This window comes from Heteronotia binoei, chromosome 15 (genome assembly GCF_032191835.1).
Source record: "Heteronotia binoei isolate CCM8104 ecotype False Entrance Well chromosome 15, APGP_CSIRO_Hbin_v1, whole genome shotgun sequence".
NCBI classification, from domain to species: Eukaryota; Metazoa; Chordata; class Lepidosauria; order Squamata; family Gekkonidae; genus Heteronotia; species Heteronotia binoei.
In genome coordinates, this window is record NC_083237.1 from 42,233,863 (window position 1) to 42,256,547 (window position 22,685).

At 43.1% G+C, this 22,685-nt stretch overlaps 1 protein-coding gene across 1 annotated transcript in view; it reads right to left on the reverse strand.

Annotated features, from left to right (window-relative positions):
• Window positions 1-2,501: 2,501 nt before the first annotated feature.
• The window catches only part of LOC132583584 (semaphorin-6A-like), a 39,516-nt gene continuing 19,332 nt past the window's right edge, over window positions 2,502-22,685 (reverse strand). The window contains exons 6-14 of the mRNA XM_060255208.1: window positions 20,351-20,470; window positions 17,482-17,570; window positions 14,806-15,020; window positions 12,169-12,300; window positions 7,514-7,669; window positions 7,112-7,288; window positions 5,596-5,736; window positions 5,418-5,498; window positions 2,502-2,559 (exon numbers count right to left, since the gene is read on the reverse strand). Coding sequence (XP_060111191.1) covers window positions 2,502-2,559; window positions 5,418-5,498; window positions 5,596-5,736; window positions 7,112-7,288; window positions 7,514-7,669; window positions 12,169-12,300; window positions 14,806-15,020; window positions 17,482-17,570; window positions 20,351-20,470 — 1,169 coding nt within the window. The remainder of the gene's footprint in view (window positions 2,560-5,417; window positions 5,499-5,595; window positions 5,737-7,111; window positions 7,289-7,513; window positions 7,670-12,168; window positions 12,301-14,805; window positions 15,021-17,481; window positions 17,571-20,350; window positions 20,471-22,685) is intronic.

Consider the following 22,685-nt stretch of genomic DNA (forward strand, 5'->3'; position numbering starts at 1 on the left):
TGGCACCTGGTCGGGGCAGTGTGGCGGTGCTGATGTTGTTGGACCTGTCGGCCGTGTTTGACACGGTCGACCATTGGCTACTGACCCGCCGCCTCGCCGATGTAGGGGTGAGGGGGTCTGCCCTACAATGGCTCTCCTCCTTCCTCGAGGATCGAGGACAAAGGGTGGCAATTGGGGGCGAGTGGTCCCAGAGGCGCACACTGGATTTTGGAGTGCCTCAGGGGGCAGTTCTCTCACCAATGCTATTTAATATCTATATGCGCCCCCTTGCCCAGATTGCCAGGAGACATGGACTTGGGTGCCATCAATATGCAGATGACACCCAACTCTATCTGCTGATGAACGGCCGGCCTGACTGCATCCCAGAGAATTTAGACCGGGCCTTGCAGGATATGGCAACTTGGTTGAGAAGGAGCGGGCTGAAATTGAATCCAGTGAAGACAGAAGTCCTTTGTCTGGGTCGGGGCACTCGGGAAGGGGAAATACCTCTCCCGGTCTTTGATGGGGTACCACTGAAAGCGGCGCACCGGGTTAGGAGCCTGGGAGTTTTACTGGAGCCTTCATTATCAATGGAGGCCCAGATTGCAGCCACTGCCAAGTCAGCCTTTTTCCATCTAAGGCGGGCAAAGCAGTTGGCTCCCTTCCTAGAGCGCCGAGATCTGGCAACAGTGCTTCACGCAACGGTCACCTTGAGACTGGATTACTGTAATGCCCTCTACATGGGGCTGCCTCTGTACCAAACCCGGAAACTGCAGCTGGTGCAGAATGCAGCAGCTAGACTGTTGTTGGGGCTTCCTAAATGGGAGCACATACAGCCTGGACTGCGCGAACTGCACTGGCTGCCAGTTATATACCGGGTCCGTTACAAAGTGCTGGTCATTACCTTTAAAGCCTTATATGGTCGAGGACCTGTCTACCTTAGGGACCGTCTCTCCCCACATGAACCCCAGAGAGCACTGAGGTCAGCCGAGAAAAACTTGTTGACTACCCCCGGACCGAGAGAGGTAAAGCTGCAAAGCACCCATAACCGGGCCTTCTCCTCTATAGCCCCGAGCCTATGGAACCAACTTCCAGAGGAAATGCGGGCCCTGTGGGATCTAGAACAATTCCGCAGGGCCTGCAAGACCTTCCTCTTCCGACTGGCTTTCGCTGATGAAAAAGGAAACTGCTAATGAAAACCGCCATCATAAAAAACGTAAAACCAACATAGCATTAGCACTTTTATCAATCTAATTTAACTTAATTTTAAACTTAACCAGAATTTTAACTGAAATGTTTATAATGTTTAAATGTAATTTTATTCATCTTTGTATAATTGAAACTTGAATGATGCTGTTAGCCGCCCTGAGCCTGCTCCGGCGGAGAGGGCGGGATACAAATAAAATGTTGTTGTTGTTGTTGTTGAGAGACATTGTCTATGTGTCAGGCTCTGTTCATTGATGTCATTGCTAATTGCTGATTACTAACCATATTGATATATGCCCACTAACAGGTAGCCGTAGGACAGTAGAAGGAGGGGGGGGGATAAAGTACAGAGTAGCTTCCCAGGAATATCAAAGGTTGTTGGGCCTGCTTTGAAGTAAAGGGTGGCTGCCAAATTCACACCTCCTCCCCGGAGGCAGCAAGGACACTGCCGCCGGGAATTGTAACCACCAACGGAAAAGATAAGGGGGAAGCCGTGTGAAACTTTCACATGCAAAAGCAGCCTTTGTTTTAGGAATTGGGGTGTAGATGCTATTGCTTTGATGTAAGATGTTAAATACAAATGATTCGAACTGCTTGCTATCAGTTCCAATGCCTATCATGCTGGAGTAACTTTGGAGTGTACAATAAATGCAACTTTGTTTTAAGTAACAAGTCTGCTCATTTGGGAACTTCAATGAACCTTCGCTGACACTATGCGGGTCAAGCTTGCAGGATTCCATCCAGCATATCTTATTGAACTGCCAACTGTATACTAATCTCCGGAAGGTTCTATTAGATAGTCTTTCCTTACCAGCCTACATTCAAGAAAATAGGATTGATTGCCGTTTCCTATTAAATAACAACATAATTGATATCACAAAAGCTGTTGCCAAATTCTTGGCTGAAATTGTTAAACATTATTCTAAGCAGGTTTTATTGTGATCTTAATCTTACTTTAGCCTTTTATGCTTTGAACAGACATATCTGATTGTTGTTTGGTTGACAAGTCTCTGTATATCTCTTTTTGTTATGCCAATAAAGGTGTGATTGGATTGGATTGGATTGAATACCAAAACATTCCTATCTTGTAGACAACAAGAGGAGATGGATGCATGTAGCTTTGTGTTTCCAGATGAGTCACGGAGATCCTTCCAATCTAGCATGCATCCAAATGGTGTTGACCCAGAGAGTCTGGTGATGCTGGGAATGATGGACCAGGAGTGTCCTGTTTGCACCATAATTACAATTAGAAGCAGTAAAAACAAATTGCTGACAAGACAATAAATAAAGGAAAAAGGAAAAACCCTTGGCTTACTTTAACAGTCTTCCATGTCGCTTACATCACCTTCCTCTAAGTTCTGTTCATATTCAACACTAAGCATAAGAAACACATCTATATGAATTTTGGCATTCACATCTCATACAGCCTAACTACATCCGAATCACAGAATAAAAAGAAGATGTAGACAGAAACTAGTTCATTTGCTAACACCTGTATTATGCAAACATATGTTATTCAGGGTACTTGTCAGGTAGTTGCAGAATTCAGCCCATCTCCGACTGCGCCGCAACAGCAGACGTAGCCTGGGGGGCTGCGTTTGCCTCCTTGTCGGAGGAGGAGGCTGATCTGTTTCCCGGGCAGCCGGGACTCGTGGGAGAGCGGAGCGTCGGGACGATAAGAGTCCCGACCTTGCCCTGAAGCCACACAGTTCTCTGTGGCTCTCGGCCCACCCACCCAACCTGCAGCAGTACATGTTTAACCGGTTGCCTTATTAGGGGACAGGTAGGAATTTTTTCACTCTCATCTAATTGGCTTATGGTGAGGTGTTTTTTGCCTACCTTGTACTGCTTGTTAGAGAGGGAATAGATGGTATAGTTTGTTAAGCATTGGCAGAATGAGCAAGGGGTTACGGAAGCCCAGGTGAGCACCCAGGGCACCGCACCAGTTGAGTGCAAGTGATCGGCAGGAGTGGCAGATGGGCTCCACGGCTTAACGTCACATAATGCTGATTGTGTGATCCCTACCCACAAGACTGGCTCTTTCTGGGTGATTATGCCAGTGTTGGGTATGATGATCTTGCCTGGCTGGCCTGCCATGAGCCAAAATGGTGGCTCATGACAGGGGCAGGGTGGCTTGCTCACAACTGGACAAGGAAGGGTCAGGGGATGACCCCGGGGCTTGTCCAGCTTCCGGTAACCCTTGCCGTTTCAGTTACATTAAGTTATGTTCAATAAAAGGGCCCATTTTACCAAATATACTGTGTCAGCTTCTTCATTCCGACTTGGGGGGCAATCCTTGTTACTTGGACTCTGCTACCATATCACAGGAGAGAGGAGTCAAGTGAGAGGAGAAGGAGGAGGAAAATTCCTTTCCGTGTCTGTCACAAGTCTGAATGAAGGCTTAGGGCATCATTTCAAACTGAGGCCCATCAGGTTTGCCAAGGAATCTTTGCCTACTTCTTCTTTAGATACTTCTAATGATGCTGCTGAAACTCACAATCTTCTGGTTTAGAATATGCATTTAAATGGTTCATAAATGCTCAGATGTAATACCAAATGAGCATTGGCAAGTTCTTTCTGCAAACATATCCACCCATCCTTCCAACATAATATCGTAAGCCGATCACCTTTTAAGAGTACATGATGGAATGGGGGGGGGGGGCTTCCTCCAAAAATTGGCAAGCAAGAGGTGCTTTGCTCTCCATACTCCACATTGTTCATGGATTGATGACTACTTGTTATATGGTATGGTTCTGAAAGTGGGTAGGCAGTAGCTATTATATTATTTTACAAAATCTATGCTCTGCTTAGGAGCTATCAAATTTATAATACATAACTATAATATCTTTAAAACCATTTATGCCAACAACAAAAAAGACAACAAGACACACAGCATTATGACAATTAAATCTAAAGCTAAAATTCATATAAAACATACAAACAATAGTTAAAACCAAACAGGAAGGCGGGAACATTGAGAAGCATCAAACAGAATGTTTAAACAGTCTTCACCTACTGGTGGAAGGTGAGAATAGAGATGATAGGTGAGTCTACTTGGGAAGAATATTCCAGGGCTCAATGCCACAACCAGGAAGGCCATCAGGAATAAGGTATCATTGCTACAGTATACCACCTTGAGGAATTGATGGGTAAAGGAATGTTCAAAAACCAGTTTTTCTCTGAAATGAGAAAGGTATGGCCTGGACTGGGGAAGCTAAGGCCTGTGCACTAAGCAGTATCAGCATCAACCTGATACAGTTTAGGTGAGTTCTACAGCATTACTAGCAACACACAATGGCATTCCTTCCAGGTTGCGCTAGAAGAGACAGCACCATATTGTTGGCCATGTCATAACATCACCTGGTAAGTCTCCCACAAGTTGCCATTCATGGACTAACAACCCTACAGGCAAACCTTTAGTTGCTAGAGTAGCATGTAGGTGGACAGGCATAAGACTTTACACTCTCAGCCTTGTACTATATGCAGACTAGAATAAAGTAAGCAGGAATTCTGATCAAGTTTGGAGCCAGGGTGGAATTGGCCAAATATTGATAGCAATGGTAGACAGCAATGGGCACAAACTAGCTCACAAATATTAGGTTCATAATAAATGTGGGCTAGTTCATGGTTTGCAAACTGAAGTTCACAAACTGAAGAGTTACTATGAACTTCCATGAATTTTAAGGCAGTTTGTGGCGGTTAGTGAGCAACTGAAAGCAGGGGTCACAAATGCAGCATGAATTGTTTCAGTTTGCAAACCCATCACCTGGTTCATATCAGTTTGTTATTTGGCCACGAACCACAAACTGAAATGGACTAGAAAGGTGGGTTTTGTGCCCTTTCCTAATGGTAGACTGCCCTTTCCAAATGAGATCCTTCGAATCTAGCATGCATACTAATGGTGTTGATCCGGAGAGTCTGGTGATGCTGGGGATAATGGACCAAGAGTGTCCTGTTTGCACCATAATTACAATTAGAAGCAGTGAAAATAAATTGCTGACAAGACAATAAATAAAGGGAAAAGGAAAAACACTTGGTTACTTTAACAGTCTTTCATGCTGCTTACATCACCTTCCTCTAAGTCCTGCTCGCTTTCAACGTTAAGCATAAGAAACACAACTGCATATCTAAGTGCCAGTACTAAAAGTGCAATACTCTGCAGAGTTACACCAAACTTGAGTAACTCTACATAGGACTCTGCTTTGTATCCCCCAGTGCCAATGATGACTTACTTTATTCCAGATATGACCTGCTTGCATTCTCCAGTTTCTGATATCCATATACAATACGGATCCCTAGAAGCTATGCAGGACCTTAATGAAAGAGACATACAATAGTCATTCTAGAATTCTTTGCATGTACCACTGAAGCTTAGTGATTTTGCAAAAGGAGTGAATAAGGAATACCTACTTTTTGCATGTTCCATAAATCACACAGCTTCCCAGGGGAACCTTTATGACACAGTGTGGAAATGCTACATAAAGGGCACCAGACAGCTTGTCCAGCTCCATGCTCACAATAGTTGGGTATTCCTCACCAAAATAGTTGCACCTGAATTTTTTTGGGGAAAGAGTTCTCTAAATGATGGAGAATTTAATTGTAAAATAAATATGTCAAAGTCAGCAAAAACGAGACCTGTGGCTATTTTCATTTTTAAAAAATCAGAAATCATGCATATCACTATAGATATACAAATATTTGCCCCCCTCATATTTACTTGCATTGTTATTTTAATTTTCACACCATTTTCACTGGGAGCCTTTTCATTCCACCTACTTATATAAGAAAAGAGGGATATATCTGAACTACCTAGCTCCTTCCTTAAGCCCCTTTCCTTTCAATTGTTTCACTGCTATGAACAAAAGTTAATTTTATCATTAGCAAGATATTGCTTATTAAAGAGAGAGCCCTGTGGCACAGTGGTAAACTGCAGTACTGCAATCCAAGGTCTGCTCACGACCTGAGTTCAATCACGGCAGAAGCTGGGTTCAGATAGCCGGCTCATGGTTGACTCAGCCTTCCATCCTTCTGAGGTCAGTGAAATGAGTACCCAGCTCACTGGGGGGAAAGTGTAAATGACTGGGGAAGACAATGGCAAACCACCCCATAAAAAGTCTGCCATGAAAATGTCGTGAAAGCAACGTTATTCGAGAGCCAGAAATGACCAGTCTTGCACAGGGGATTACCTTTGCCTTTTTTAATTTTTTTAATTTATTAAAAAGCTCTCAGATGTCAAATTTTCTGACCCACCTTCTCAAGTTTCATCCACATTCATTTGAATTTTGCTAACTACCATTGTCATATATTCATGATTGGAGATTAAATACAATAAGGCTGCAATCCTAAGAATGGTTTCCTAGGAGTAATTCAGAGAAGGGTGGTATACAAATCCAAAATTATAAATAAATAAATCACATTGAATTAAATGGGATTTAGTTCTGGGTAGACCTTCTTTGGCTTGCTTCCTAAAATGGTTAGCTATTAGCCAGGAGATTAAAAGGAGGGAAAGTTTGAAATTGGAAGCATAGGGATAGTATTCTACTATTTTGCATTGGGAAGAAACAAAAATGGGGAAGGATCCAAACAGCTTTCCATGGTAACAAGAGAGAACCACCCTTGACCACCCCTAAAGCCTATTCTGGCTATCAAAGAACCTGCGCAGACATTGTTGGATGTTGGATGGGGACTGTAGTAAGGAGGAGAATTGGGTAAGACTGGGTTAAACAACTGACAGGATGCAATCCATGACTTGCAATTTGGAGTACTCATAACAGATTTTAAATCCTTAAAAACAACACCACAAAACCCCACAAAAATTAAATTTATAACAGAAGTACAATATTTTTTCTTATTGCAATTTAGGAATTCAGATTTAACAGCTTCCTTAGCTCATAAAAAATGGAGAAACAGAATGAATGATACATACTTGTCAGGCTTGTAAATGTTCATCTCTTCAACCAAAATGCTGTCACTCAGAAGAGGACCATTCCCTGATCTGTCCCAGACCTTTAAAACTTTGCCCTGCTCCGTTCCTAGGAAAGCCACAATCTGGTTCTCTTTTGGCCCAACAGAAGTATCTATAACAATTTTGGTCATGCGATACCTGCAATGATAATACCACCCATTTAATCATTACATTAGGCCACCATTATACTGTATATTTTTCAAACTGTAATCTGTTTTAAGTCTCAGCAAGAAAGGCAGACTAAAAATGCAGTAAATAAAATAAATGTTCTGTTTGCAACTAGATAGACTAGTTTACAGCTTAAACTCTAAAATTTAGCATCATCAATAACATATTATATTAATCCAATGCTGAGATAATTACCTGACCATCGTCATCATAAACCATGGCTTGGTGAAAGTTGATTGCACTGCGTCATGCATGAGATGATGCTTTTTCATAAAACTTAGAACTTTATCTGGAAATTCAGTGGAGGATGTGTACTCTTTAAAAGGTTCAGAGCCAGCACAGGAACCAGGCCTAAGAATGGATAGCAAAAAATGCAATTATTGATTATATCAGGTCAGATATTCTAATAAACTATTTTTAAATCTTTTATTATAAGGCACAATACAGTATGCAACAGCATGTGACTCCTACCTATGGCTTATTCTGTGCCTAATCATTCCATAGATTTGAATTTAGCATCGCATATTTGGTCCTGTTTATTATGGGAATACTTAATAAATAATAATAATAATAACAAAATTTTATTTATACCCCACCCTCCCCGCCGAGGCAGGCTCAGGGCGGCTTACAGAGTGTGGCAAAAGCCATGTTTAACAATAAAACAATTATACATTTCTATACCATTTAAAATTTACCATTAAATTTACATAATATAAAAGTCTAAAATCAATCTAAAATAATCTCATCTTATTGCTATCTCGATTGTTGATGTTAGTGATGGCATGGTGTTCATTTCAGGTTCCATCTTGGAAGGCTAGCCAGAAGAGGGCGGTTTTGCATGCCCTACGGAATTGGCTAATGTCCCGTAGGGCCCGCACCTCTTCCGGCAGCTGGTTCCACCATTGGGGTGCTTTTATAGAGAAGGCCTGTTCTCTGGTTATTTTTAGTTTGGCCTCCTTTGGCCCAGGTACTTCCAGAAGGTTTTGTGAGCTGGATCGCAGTGCTCTCTGGGGAACATATGGAGAGAGGCGGTCCCTAAGGTAAACAGGTCCTCGGCCATATAGGGCTTTAAAGGTAATAACCAGCACCTTGTAACGAACTCGGTAAATAACTGGCAGCCAATGCAGCTCCCGCAGCCCAGCCCGCACATGTTCCCACCGAGGTAGGCCCAATAGCAGTCTGGCTGCTGCATTCTGCACTAGCTGCAGTTTCCGGGTTTGGCACAGGGGCAGCCCCATGTAGAGGGCATTACAGTAGTCTAGCCTCAAGGTGACCGTTGCATGGATCACTGTTGCCAGGTCATTGCGCTCCAGGAAGGGAGCCAACTGCCTTGCCCGCCTAAGGTGGAAAAAGGCGGATTTGGCAGTGGCTGCTATCTGGGCCTCCATTGTCAAGGAAGACTCCAGTAGCACTCCCAAGCTCCTGACCCTGCGCACTGGTATCAGTGACGCACCGTCAAAAGCTGGAAGGGAGATCCCTCCCTCCGGACCACCACGCCCTAGGCAAAGGACCTCTGTCTTCGCTGGATTCAGTTTCAGCCCACTCGACCTGATCCAGTCTGCCACGGTTTGCAACGCCCGGTCTAGATTTATAGGAACATCAGCAGCCCAGCCGTCCATCAATAGATAGAGCTGGGTGTCATCCATGTACTGGTGACAACCCAGCCCATATCTCCGAGCAATCTGGGCAAGGGGGCGCATGTAGATGTTAAATAACATCAGGGAGAGAACTGCTCCCTGAGGCACCCCACAGTTGAGTGAGTGTCTCTGGGACAGCTCCCCCCCAATTGCCACCCTTTGTCCCCGACCCTCCAGGAAAGAGGAAAGCCATTGCAAGGCTAGCCCCTGAATCCCTGCGTCGGCGAGGCGGCGGGCCAGCAGCCGGTGGTCGACCATATCGAACGTGGCCGAAAGGTCTAACAACAGCAATACTGCCGCACCGCCTCGGTCCAGGTGTCGCCGGAGATCATCCATGAGGGTGACCAGAACCGTCTCTGTCCCATGGCCCGGGCGGAAGCCGGACTGGAATGGATCCAAAGTGGAAGCGTCATCCAGGAAGCTCTGTAACTGCAACACCACAGCCCTCTCTATAACCTTGCCCAAAAAGGGCAAGTTTGAGACTGGCCGGTAGTGAGCCAATTCGGCCGGGTCTGATGTAGCTTTTTTCAGGAGGGGGCGGACCACTGCCTCTTTCAGAGGGGTTGGAAAAGAACCCTCCGAAAGAGATCTATTTATGATGTCCCGTATAGGACATCTCAGCTCCTCCTGGCAAGCTTTAATTAGCCAGGAGGGGCACGGGTCCAGATCGCAAGTTGTTGGGCATGCAGTAGAGAGAATCCTGTCAACCTCCTCTAGGTCGAGCGGGTCGAAATGGTCCAGGATCAAACCAGAAGACAGGCACGTTGCCTCAAGCTCACATACTGTATCTAATATGGCGGGGCAGTCACGGCGGAGCGACTGGACTTTGTCTGCAAAGAATTTCGCGAATGCCTCACAGCCTATCTCTAATTCCTTAACATTTGGTTTGCCTTGTGGCAATGTAGTAAGGTTCCGAATTATCTTAAATAATTGTGCCGGGCGCGAATTTGCAGATGCAATCTTAGCCGCAAAGTATGTTTTCTTTGTGGCTTTGACTGCCATCTCATAGGACCTCATAAACTCTCTATAACATGCTCTAGCCGCTTCATCATGAGTATGCCGCCATTGCCTCTCTAGCTGTCTGAGGCCTTGTTTCAGCTGGCATAATTCCGGGGTATACCACGGCGCCAGCCTAGACCGGGGTCGCGAGGGCGTCGGGGTGCGATCTCGTCAATGGCTCTGGAAAGCCAGCTATGCCAGGTCTCAACCAGGTCATTGAGGGAATCGCCAGAGGGCCAGGGATCCTGCAGGGCCATTTGGAACCGTTCCGGGTCCATCTGGCTTTGTGGGCGAGCCATAATGCACTCGTCACCTAGACAGGTTTGGCGTGGAGCATCCACACGAGCCCTAAGGGCGAGGTGGTCCGACCATGGCACCGCTTTTGCGATTATATCATCCACCATGACCCCGGCCGCAAAGATCAGGTCTAACGTGTGCCCAGCCTGATGCGTGGGAGATGTAACAAATTGAGAGAGCCCTAGCGTCGCCATGAATGACACAAGGTCCGTCGTCGAACTGGAGGCCAGGTCATCCACATGGACGTTGAAGTCACCCAGGATCACCAGCCTTGGGTGCTCCAACGCCCAGCCTGCCACATCCTCGAGCAGGGACGGTAAGGCGCCGGCTGGTGCGCTAGGCGAGCGGTACACCAGCCAGATCGCCAACCCCCCTCCAACTTCCCACGCCAGACCAGCACATTCAATACCTTTGATCTTTGGGGCCGGGAGTGCCCTAAAGGAGTAAGCCTCTCGTATGAACAACGCCACTCCTCCCCCCCCACCCACTAGTCCTTGATTGGTGAAAGACTGAGTAACCCGGGGGAGCTGTTTGTGAGAGGGCCACCATATCTCCCTCTCGAACCCAGGTCTCAGTCACGCAAGCCAGGTCCATGTCCTGCTCGAGTAGAAACTCTCTGAGGACAGAGGTCTTATTGTTAATGGACCTGGCATTGCATAACACCAATGACGGAGGCAGGTCATCCAAACTGGCCCCACTACCTGTCACTGTTTTGATGGGATACAGACAGGAAGGTGTCGAGCACTGACTGGTCTCAGCCCCCTTCCCCTATATCGTTGCCTGTTCCCACCGCCATACCTCCCCCTCCCCAGGAGCACTGGAATCCCTGGGCCAATCATCTCCACTGGTGGGACCATTGTCATAGCCACCACCTCTAATGCCGGCTAGCACTACCCCCAAATCTCCCTCCTTATCTACTCCACCCACTAGCTCCCAGTTTCAAATCAACCCGTTCAAGCCCAGCCCAAATCTCCCCTTGTACATTAATTGGTAAGACAGATAGGTTAAATCAGTGGCAATAATATATATATATCATTCAGAGCCAATCAGTACAGTAAACAATCACAAAGAGTTAATTGATTAAATCCAAATTAAACTATCAGTATAAAAGCAAATGGAGGTAGAAATTACAGGAAAGTCAATTGACCATTAATTGACAAAAAAAGTTCCCATGTGGTTTGTTTGAATCTTAGGAAATTCAAATTTGGCATGCCTTGACAGTTATTAGAGCCGCATAAGCAAACATAAATGGTTGGATCTAGTCAGAATTTTAACTCATACTTATCCAAACCCCTTCCTTATTATTAAACCATGGAGATGGGCTTAATAAAAACTATGGAGATGGGGGGCTAATGTAGCAAAAGAGTAGGACAGGATTGAGTGAAAATGCTGACTGGATCCAAATCACACAGTGTTGCGGGAAAAATCTATGGTATTCTGCACCCTTAAAAGTGTTGTACCACCTTGGAAATAAAGTAAAAATCAGAGTTCCAACATCGGTGGAGAATTTCAGATTTCAATAAATTGGAAAATACCCCCATGTTTAACTGTACATGGCACCCCCATATCGGTGCCCAAATGTACTCTGTTGAAAAAGGATCCAGGTTAGTTTTCCATATAATCTAGTATAACTTTCCAATATTTTCTGTGAGCAAATTCTTCAGAAGAAATATTCTTTGGCTTTTACATTTACACCTAATTTACATTTACATGTTTATGACTTACAATTCAATCCTAAAAAGAATCGCACCCTTTGAAGCCTATTGACTTCAGTGGACTTAGAAGGATGTAAACTTCTTAGGACTGCAAAAGATAGTTTCTATTGTATTTGCATTGCATGCTAAATTGCCATTTCCACCATGTAAAAACTACCATGTAAAAACTACCAAGCTCCCTGCATTATTGTACAGATACTACCTGGGACTAGGCACATCCTCTTCATGAACTGGAGTCCATATGGTGTCATAGTCCTTCTGCTGTCTGAAACTCCCCGCAAATACCTTCTCAATATCATGCATCTCAAAAGCACAAACAGCAGAGCCAGGGATGCTACAATGTGAAATTTCCAGGAAGAGTCACAAGTAATGCATGTACATATTTATATCAATAGCTATAACTGTATCTACCTAAATTCAGAAACATAACAATTGTTCTGAAGACTTCTTATCCTATTCCACTTGATTCTGTCTTTGAGCATTGACAGTAAAAGCCTTTTCAAGTATTTTAGATGTGCCATTGAGCAGTCAGTTCCTGTCACTGTCTTGGGACCAGTCATTCTCTGTTAACCTTATTTGCAGGGTTGTTGGAAGAATAAAACGGAAGATGCCACCCAGAGCTCTTCAGAAGAGGGTTTTTTTTTTAAAAAAAAGAAAACATTCTTCCAAAAGGTCAAATCCATAGCACATTACATTAATTAGGAAATCAGCTAAGACTGTGAGATATCCCTCTAAGAACTCATAATACAAAAAATAACTGGGTTTCCCCAATCACATCCCACTTTCTAGCTAGAAGATCATGTTATAAGTTTAACACACTTAGGGTGTTTTCGCACTTACCTTTTACTGGCGCGACCATCCTCCTCACGCCGGCGGATCTGCAGTGATTTCGCACTAGAAGCGCCGGCGCAGCCCAAAGAGCCGGCTACTTCCGTCGCTAAGCCAGCGCAAACGGAAACCGCCAAGAAGCAGGAAAACGTTTGCGCTGGCTTAGCGACGGAAGTAGCCGGCTCTTTGGGCTGCACCGGCGCTTCTAGTGCGAAATCACTGCAGATCCGCCGGCATGAGGAGGGTCGTCGCGCCAGTAAAACGTAAGTGCGAAAACACCCTTAATATTCAATCTTACAGTCCTTCAGTATTTGAATTCTAGAAACTGGAGTATCTATAATTGCAATCCAAGCTCTGCTCACGACCTGAATTCGATCCTGGTGGAAGCTGGGTTCAGGTAGCTGGCTTACGGTTGACTCAGCATTCCATCTTCTGAGGTTGGAAAAATGAGTACCCAGCTTGCTGGAGGGAAAGTGTAGATGACTGGGGAAGGCAATGGCAAACCACCATGTAAAAAGTCTGCCAAGAAAATGTCGTGTTGTGACATCACCCTATATGTTGGTAATGACTTGGTGCTTGCACAGGTGACCACCTTTACCTTTTTACAGCTTATGCAGCCTGGAAGTTCAGTCTAAAAAATGCTGCTGTTCAGTCCGTAAAAGTTCTGAAAATTGTTGCATTTCCCTGTACTTTTCTGGATGTGGGGGCTGGCAGGAGTAAATGCAGTGCTGCCTTCCATTTTTTGTGTGACAGCAAACTTACTACACATATTTTCTAAACATTTAGCATCCACCTGCAAATACAATAGAACAATCTCACTTCAAGCCAAAAGTATCACAAGAATTGAGCCCTTGGGGGATGTTGGGAGTACAGTGGAGAAAATATGGAAACTGGGCCCTTGGGGGAAGAGAAAATATGGCAAAAATTATGAAAAAGTTGGATTTACCCAACCAGTATTTTCTGCTAGTGAGAAAGGGAGTTGTTGTTATGTTGTTGTTGTTGTTGTTACCACCACTGGGTATCATCGGGCTGGCATGACTGAAAGCCATATGTGATGGGAGCTGTAACAAGGAAGGAAATTGGGCCTGGGTGAATGAAAAAAGCTGATTGGTTCCAACTTTTTGACCAAAGAGTCTGGATTTTGTTGCATAATCTGAATTATCAAAAGATGCTGTTGCAGAGAAAATGGCTAGTGAAAACAATCACAGAAGAGAATGAGCAATATAAAGTCCCTGGATTCATTTTTATTAATAAATGGGCAAGTCCAATGAAAATCATTGAGTGTAAGATTTCAAAAACTCTATTTACATTTAACAATGTTCACATCAATATTTTTCAGATAGCAGTTGCAGTGGAGATCTTTGGTGACTGGACATACAAGCTGTGGAGATAGAGGAGGTAGTGAGGAGAAAAGAGATTTAGCAGCCAATTGGTTCTTCTGCCAGGTACAGAGAGAAGCAAACATTTCCAGTTGGAATAAGGGAAGGGAGACATGTGTGCCAAAAGCCTACCATTTTTTGACACACAGGACTTCTTTCCCTTATTCCAAATAGGTTTACTTCCCTAATCATAATAACTGTATGCCATCAAGTCACAACTGACTTGTGACAACCCCAGGACCATGGGTTTTTCCGGGGGAAAGATGGGTTAGGGTTAGGGTCCTCTGCACAGCAACCCCATACTTCCTTAGTGACTTAACATCCAAGGACTGACACTGGCTGACCCTGCTGAGATTTCAAGCTCTGGTGAGAGAGGGCTAGTCTTGACTATTAGGCTGATATCTGCTTCCCAACAAGTTATTTTATAATACAACATAAGATTTTTTGTGTGTGTGGATTTACTTACTGCACTTTCAAGTTTGGCTTGCTACCTACATGCCTTAGTATTTAATAGCAACTGAATAAAGTACAATGCATTGGATTTTTTTTAATGGGATCACATAGACAGACACACACACACACTTTTATTAGATTGTTCGACTATGAAGAAGAAAGGTTCCTGGAGAAGTTACCTGTTTCTAGGTGTAGTGAAGACTCCCACAACAATATCCTGACCATTGATTCTGACAATGTCTGTTACAGATTTCAGTACATTAAAATAGAAGGGGCTATCTCCATGAACTGAACAGATCATTCGGGCCTTCAGGAAGGAAGTCCACTGTTTCTGGAGAACTTTCCTTCCTCCCATATCATTCTTGCAAACTCGAGCTACTCTGGGTAAGATTACCTTAATAAAGAAAGGAAGGCAGAATGAAGAAATGGAAACATCTATTAGTTACAAAAGAGATTTCTCAGAAGCTTCTTTATAAAGGTATTACAAGGTATAATACTTCATAAATAACTACATTCTGTTTTTCTTTTAATGTGCAAAACAAATTATGGGTAGGATCCAACCAGCCTTTTAGCTGATTCAAAGGGAAACTTGGGTTCCTTTTAACTGCAGCTTTGACATTGCCAAATCTTGTGGAAAGTCGAGCTGTTTATTACATCGTATAGATCCCAACACTTTTCATTGGATGCTTCATCAGGGGATCATTCACAGAAACTTCTCTGGTTTTCAGCTTGGACAAATGATTCTATTCAGGGCTTTTTGTAGAAAAAAAATCCAGCAGGAACTCATTTGCATATCAAGCCACACCCTGACAGCACCATTGTTTCACACAGGACCTTTTTTTGTAGAAAAAGCCAAGCAGAAACTCATTTGCATACTAGTCCTCACCCTCTGATGCCAATTCAGCTGGAACTGCATTCCTCTGTGTTCCTGCTCAAAAAAAGCCCTGACTTCATTTGTCCAAGGTGGGAGCCAGAGAAGTTTCAGTGAAAGGTCCCCTGATGAAGCATTTAATTAAAAGCATGAGAACCTATAAGATCTAATAAACCACTTTACCTTGCGCATTGTTCTCCCTTTCTCTTGAACTGAGTAGTGTGGCCTTATTTTCTACCCCAAAGCCTTGTGGAACAGGGGCTGTAGTATAAAGAATAATTGGCTAAGTGAGCGAAAAGGCTGCCAGGATCCCACCTGATGTAGAGAAGACAGACTATCAGTCAGAACACTTCTTCTGACATCTTTGCTTAAACATTCTTAATCAGGGGGCATTTTGTAGAAAAATAGGTGGTGGAGCTCATCCAGGGATTGTTATGCAGCTGCACATACTATTCAATGGACAAGGAGGTGGAACTCTCAGGTTCAGGAGCTGCGCTCCTGTGAGCTCCCACTGAATCTGAGGCCTGTTCTTAAGACAGCAGATCTGGGGAAAGAGAAGACATTACTGAGGTATAAATTCTATGTAGGTCTTCCTTAGGCTTGCCAATCCCCAGGTCCCAGTGGGGGTTCTCCCGCTTTCCCAGGCTCCTTCCAACCCCCAGCCAGTTGGCCGGTGGGGGAAAGCCCCACCCCCACAGCCACCATGTGACTTTCCACTTCTGGAGGCTTCAGTCTCCAACTGGGAAGGCTTCGTCTTGGGATGGTATGTCTGTGTTACTTTGAAGAAGTTGGCAGCAATGCCTGAGTAGAGATGCCAATCCCTCGCTACAGAGTCGCCAGAAACGGGGGGAAGGAAATGTCTGCTCGGCACTTCATTATACCCTATGTGGAGGTTGATTCTCATAGAGTATAATGGGGAATTGATCTGGAGGTATCAGGGGCTCTGGGGGCCTGGTTTTTTTTTTTAGGTAGAGGCACCAAAGTTTCAGTATAGCATCTAGTGCCTCTCCCCAAAATACCGCCCAAGTTTCAAAACGATTGGACCAGGGGGTCCAGTTCTATGAGTCCCAAAAGAAGGTGCCCCATCCTTCATTATTTCCTATAGAAGGAAGGCATTTAAAAAGGTGTGCGGTTCCTTTAAATGTGATGGCCAGAACTCCCTTGGAGTTCAGTTATGCTTGTCACACCCTTGCTCCTGGCTCTGCCCCCAATGTCTCCTGGCTCCACCCCCAAAGTCCCCAGATATTTCTTGAATTGGACTCGGCAACCCTAGTCTTCCTGCTACTAGCCTAGCAGGAAGTATGTACCACTGAGTCATGAATGTTACAGAGGCTGTAAGGCTCCAGAAATAAGAAGCATTAAAATAAATATTTTGAACTTGATACATAGTTTTGAGAACCTCAGTGTAAAGGCTTTAGTTTTTTCATGTGCATCTCTTGATAAAGATATTCATTGAAAAGGGGAGTATAACGATCGAAATTCCATTGAGAAGATACTTTATGCACATTTTGAGAATTTATATTCATACTACTCTTGAGTGTTGAACATTCTTTACACATCCCTTGGAAGCCTGGAATTGTATTGGAACTTGGTGGTTTGGTTTATGTTATTCTGACCATTGCATTTATTGGCAACCGTGTTTGTGTTTTGACCATTTTTCTTTTACTAATGTTTTGTGTATTGTCCATGTGTTTGTGTAATTAAGTACATTGTTTTCACTGAACAAGAGAGATATCTGGTGTTTTCTGGTTACTAAGTATTTCTCCCTGTCCCTGTTTTTTCAGTGTTTTCTAGCTGAACAGAAATGGGAAAAGACAATATTTTACCACCCTCACAAGCCAATATATAAAAGTCTCATAATGTCACATGTCTGTTGGCATGAGCAGCCATATCATCTACAAATGTTCTTGTCATTGGTATAACATATATTATAACATATATATTCCTGACTTTCTGTGGTCTGTAAGAAAGTTTTGTCAATTACCTTGCCACAGCTTCTGAGTTCCAGTGATACTTCATAAAAGAACACGTAAATATAGTTGCCATATTCCACTGCATGAATGAAGTGAGGATCTGCAAATAAGACAGATGGTTTGGATCATGCATATTCAAATATAAAGATTGATTCATTTAGAAAAAATTATTTTGACTTTTATTTCAACCTGCTCAAGGTGGCTCACAACAATGGAAACAGCAACAACAAAGCACTCAGTGAAAAGCAACACAAATCAATTGATATTAAATATTGAAAAAAATGGAATATTGACACAAACGTTGATATCATGCAATATCAATAAAACCAACCAAATATATATTTTTTTAATGCCAAAAGATAGCCAGTAAAAGCAACAGTCTAACTGAACTAGGGAAACAAATCTGAGCAAAATGTAATGAATGTTCTAGTTTAATTTTAATATCTATCTATACGTAAAAAATATTTATTTCTGTTTTAGTTGCCCAGGCATATCCAGAAAGAACAAGGGATGGGGGTGGGAGTGCCAGTCATTTGTATGCTAACGTATTTATTAATTAAAATATTTATCACCCACCTTCCCTTGAAGGTCAAGGCAGCATTGTAGCTACAATTTAAGATATGCAGAATAAAAGAGTCCATCACCATATAAACACCTGAAATATATATCACCTATTAAATACCTGAAATCTATACATATTGGCAAATAAAATGGCTTTACAGAACCATCTGAAACTTTCTAGTGAGCAAAGTCTTTAGGGAACCCATTCCCCAGAATGGAATCTACACCAGGTTCTGGCTGATGCCAGAAGTGAGCAAACTGTAAACAGTCTCATTTGTAAACAGAAATCACTCGTGCAGTTCAGTTTGAGCTTTTCCATGATGCTATGGGCATGAGGGAAGCTTTGATAGAGCACAAACACACGGCTTTTACCTGCTCCTATTATAAACTCAACAATTCAGGTTATGTCTGGGGCTGTCAAGTCACTTCCAGCTTATGAATTAATATCTTTCAAAACATCCTATTGTTAGCCATTCTCAGGTCTTGCAAACTGAGGCCTTTCTTGATAGAGTTCATCCATCTCATGTTTTGTCTTCATTTCCTGAAGCTTTTGTCTATTCCTAGCATTATCGTCTTTTTCTCAAAAATATGAAAGCTTCAGTTTAGTCATTTTAGCTTTGTCTTTATAATCAGAGCTTTATTTATATAGATGGGCAGGAACCAGCTTATAAACCAAAATTCAGGCTGAAGTAGGGTTGCCAATCCCCAGTTGGGGGCAGGGGATCCCCCGGTTTGGAGGCCCTCCCCCCGCTTCAGGATCATCAGAAAGTGGGGGGAGGGGAGGGAAATGTCTGCTGAGAACTCTTGAGTCCCTAAGGAGACTTATTCCCATAAAAAATAATGGAGAATTGATCTGCAGATATCTGGGGCTCTGTGGGTCCTGTTTTTTGAGGTAGAGGCACCAGATTTTCAGTATAGCATCCAGTGGCTCTCTCTAATATACTCCCAAAGTTTCAAAAAGATTGGACCAGGGGGTCCAATTCTATGAGCCCCCAAAGAAGGTGCCCCTATCCTTCATTATTTCCTATGGAAGGAAGGCATTTAAAAGGTGTGCTGTCCCTTTAAATGTGATGGCCAGAACTCCCTTTGGCGTTCAGTTATGCTTGTCATGCCCTTGCTCCTGGCTCCACCCCAGTGTCTCCTGGCTCCACCCCCAAAGTCTTCTGGCTCCGCCCCCAAAGACCCCAGATATTTCATGAATTGGACTTGGCAACCCTAGGCTGAAGTTGAGTCAGTTCAGTGCTCAGGAACCCATGTTTAGGAAAGACCTGTTCCCTGAACATTTACCAGACTTTGACTGGTTCAGTTTGTCAGTTCAGGGCACTTCACCACCAAATTTAACCCTCTGGTTTTGTTCCCCACCCCTTCAAAACAGTAGGGAGGAAAACTGAAGGGTTAAATGCTCTAGACCTCATAACATCTTGAAATACCTAAAATGGTCAAAGGAAGGGCCAGCAGTACCACTACTATGGCAGAAATTTCCTACATGCTCTTAGTGCCTCAGCCCCATGTTGTAGCCAGAATGTTAACTGGTGTGAATTGCAGGGACCATATCACTCCTGTCTTGTTCCATCTACACTGGCTCCCATTTTAATTTGGGCACCAATTCAAGGTGCTGGATCAGCCTTTTAATGCCTTACATGGCTTTAGGCCAACATATTTAAAGGACTGCTTTCTTCCATCTAAATCTACTCATCCATTCTGGTTAGCTTCAGGTGCCCACATTTGAGGCAAGATGGTGGGAACCTGAGGGAAAAAAGCTTTCTCATCCATGACACTGAAACCTTGAACCTTTCTCCTCAGAGAGATTCATCTTTCTCCCTCTATCATTGTCTTCTGACCACAGGTGAAGCCCATTTGTTGTTGTGTTAATATCTCCAGTAAACTCTTATTGGGCCTCCTCCCTGGTTCTGTCGTGTTTGTATGTTTATATGTTTTTATTATATTGTTAAGTATTTTACATATAAATTTAAAAAGCAGTTTTAAAAGTTTGAATGCCTTGACGTTCACTATATTGGGATCCTGTTTGGGTGAAAAGGCAGGGAAGGAAGGAAGGGGGAAAGAAAGAAAGAAAGAAAGAAAGAAAGAAAGAAAGAAAGAAAGAAAGAAAGAAAGAAAGAAAGAAAGAAAGAAAGAAAGAAAGAAAGAAAGAAAGAAAGAAAGAGTTTCCCATAGTAAAGTGAAATATCCAGATTTTAAAACAGATTTTATATCCTACAATGAATTTATAAACCTCTTTCTTGAGGTTTATAAATTCATTGAGTTTCAAAATTCTAACCAGAACAACTGCCTTTCACCTCTCCTTCCTAGGTCATTTACCATTAAGCCAATGTAAATCTTGATGAGCTGTTCGCAGATCTGGAAGGTCTCCAAGGGTCCGTTGAAAGACCGGATCTGTTGATAGGTAGTTAGTCACAGTGCCAGAATACAGATTTCCATCTTTGGGGTTGGAGATTAAAAAGAAGGGGGATGGAAAGGGGTGGGGGGAAGAGTACAATCAGATTTCTACATCAGAAATTGGAACATGTTATTAAAAAGAACACTCAGTAACTCTTGACTTGAAAATGTTACAGCGATCATGCAGCAAAGTGGGTTTTATCCCATCATTTTGCCCTTCTAAGACTGCAATTTTAAGAGCATTTAGCTGTGGACTATTCTATTGCTGTATGTCTAATCTGCTGTCTACAATGATTGTTCTTTTTTGTTACTGATTATATTTTGTTACTGGTATTTCTAAGCCTTTGAACACTAGAGAGGCAAGAAATGCATTTTTAAACTGTTTTCTTTGCTCCCTATTTCCTTCGGGGTCCAAATCAAGCTGCTAGTTCTTACCATAAAACCATACCATAAAGCCTCTCCCATCCTGTATTCAGGGCTCATCAGAATGCATTAACATTTTTGGTTTGCATTCAGCAATTTCATCAGGGGGAAAAAAACACTTGCAGTCTACACCTGATAATCTTACCAACACCATTAGCCACACTCATGCAAATGGAAACACATCACAAGTTTCCATTGGTCTTTGTCCATCCATGGGAAAGTTGTCAAGTCTCCCAATGACATGTTGTTTCACCCCTAAAAAGATATTGTTTTAGGGGGCACACGCATCAGACCACCTCAGGGCAAAATTGTGCTATAACTAGACAAACTCTGCCCACTGCAGTGCATGTTCCACTGGATCCAGACTTCACACCCAAAATGTAGATTGTTTCATCTTTTCTCTTCCATGGACTACATTCTTCTAGATAGGTAAACATCACCCATAAAGATCTTTATCCCTGTTACTCTATTTTATTTTTAAAGAAATGTAATTTTAAAATTTGTGTGTGTTGTGTGCACATCTGCACCTGGAAGTCATGGTGTCCTCTGGTGACTGACCCCTATTGGGGGCCTGGAGGATATTCAGAGAGTTGGCTGAATAAAACTTGTCCCTGTCCACATGACTGGTGGTATTCCAAAGAGGTCTTCCATCCAAGTACTTACCAGAGTCCACCTTGCTTAGTTTCTGAGATCTGGCAAGATTGGACTTTCCTGGCTACCCAGGTCAGGGCACTCTCTTTCATGTTTGTTAGCCTTGTACATGAGTTTCCTCCATGTGTTCTTGTGTATGCTTTTACCCTTTTATTCCTTTTAAATAAAATCCTTTCTATTTAAATAAAATCCTTTCTATTTAACAGGGAACCAGTTTGGTGTAGTGGTTAAGAGCAGTGGACTCTAATTTGGAGAACCGGGTATAATTTCCCACATGCATCATCTGGGTGATCTTGGGTCAGTCACAGTTCACTCAGAGCTGTTTCTCTCAAGAGCAATTCTCAAAAGAGCTCTCTCAGTCCCACCTACCTCACACTGTTTCTGTTGTGGGGAGAGGAAGGGAAGGAGATTATAAACCACTCTGATACTCCAAGTGAAGGGCAGGGAATAAATCCAATCTCCCCCTCATCCCCTCCCCTTCTCCTTTTCCTTCTCGTTCTTCTTCACTGGTTTATTTTGAGAAAGGGAATAATCCCTGAAAACATTGGTGGAGATCTCACTCATTATCATCTCTCACAAGCTCTGTCTCCAATTATGTCAATTTGGCCAAATTAAATTTGGAGACATCCCCCTCCCCATTTGGGTAAAATCAAAGAGCTTAGAGTAGCATCCATGGTTTTCTCTTCCCCATGTTATCCTCATAACAAACATGTTATGTAAGTAGTTTAGGCTGTGAGAGAATGGCTGGTCCAAGCTCACCCTGAGATCTTCATGAGGTTTAAACCCCAGGTCTCTTGACCAACACACCTTTTCCTGTCCCATGCCTTTTTCTGTAACAGTCCCACTGTTACGGATGACCTTTCCGTGAAGGTTTGTATGATCTCATTGCTGCTGGCCTACATGCTAGTATTAAACATTTTGTTGTTATTCAAAAGAGCTGTCATGAAGAAATTATTTATATTTGGTCTTTATATATGTAAGCTATTGTCTGTGTGAGTTGGATCCATCCAGCTTTTCAATTGGTGAAAAACAGGAGCCCCTTTGGATAGACAAAAAAGACTATGCTGGTGACCCAGCAAAGTGCATGGACAAAATCCATGAGGAAGTAGTAAGGAAGAGAATGCAGTGAAATAGTGTGGAAAAGCTGTTTGGATCCAACTACTGAAGTTTTCAATAGAGGCAG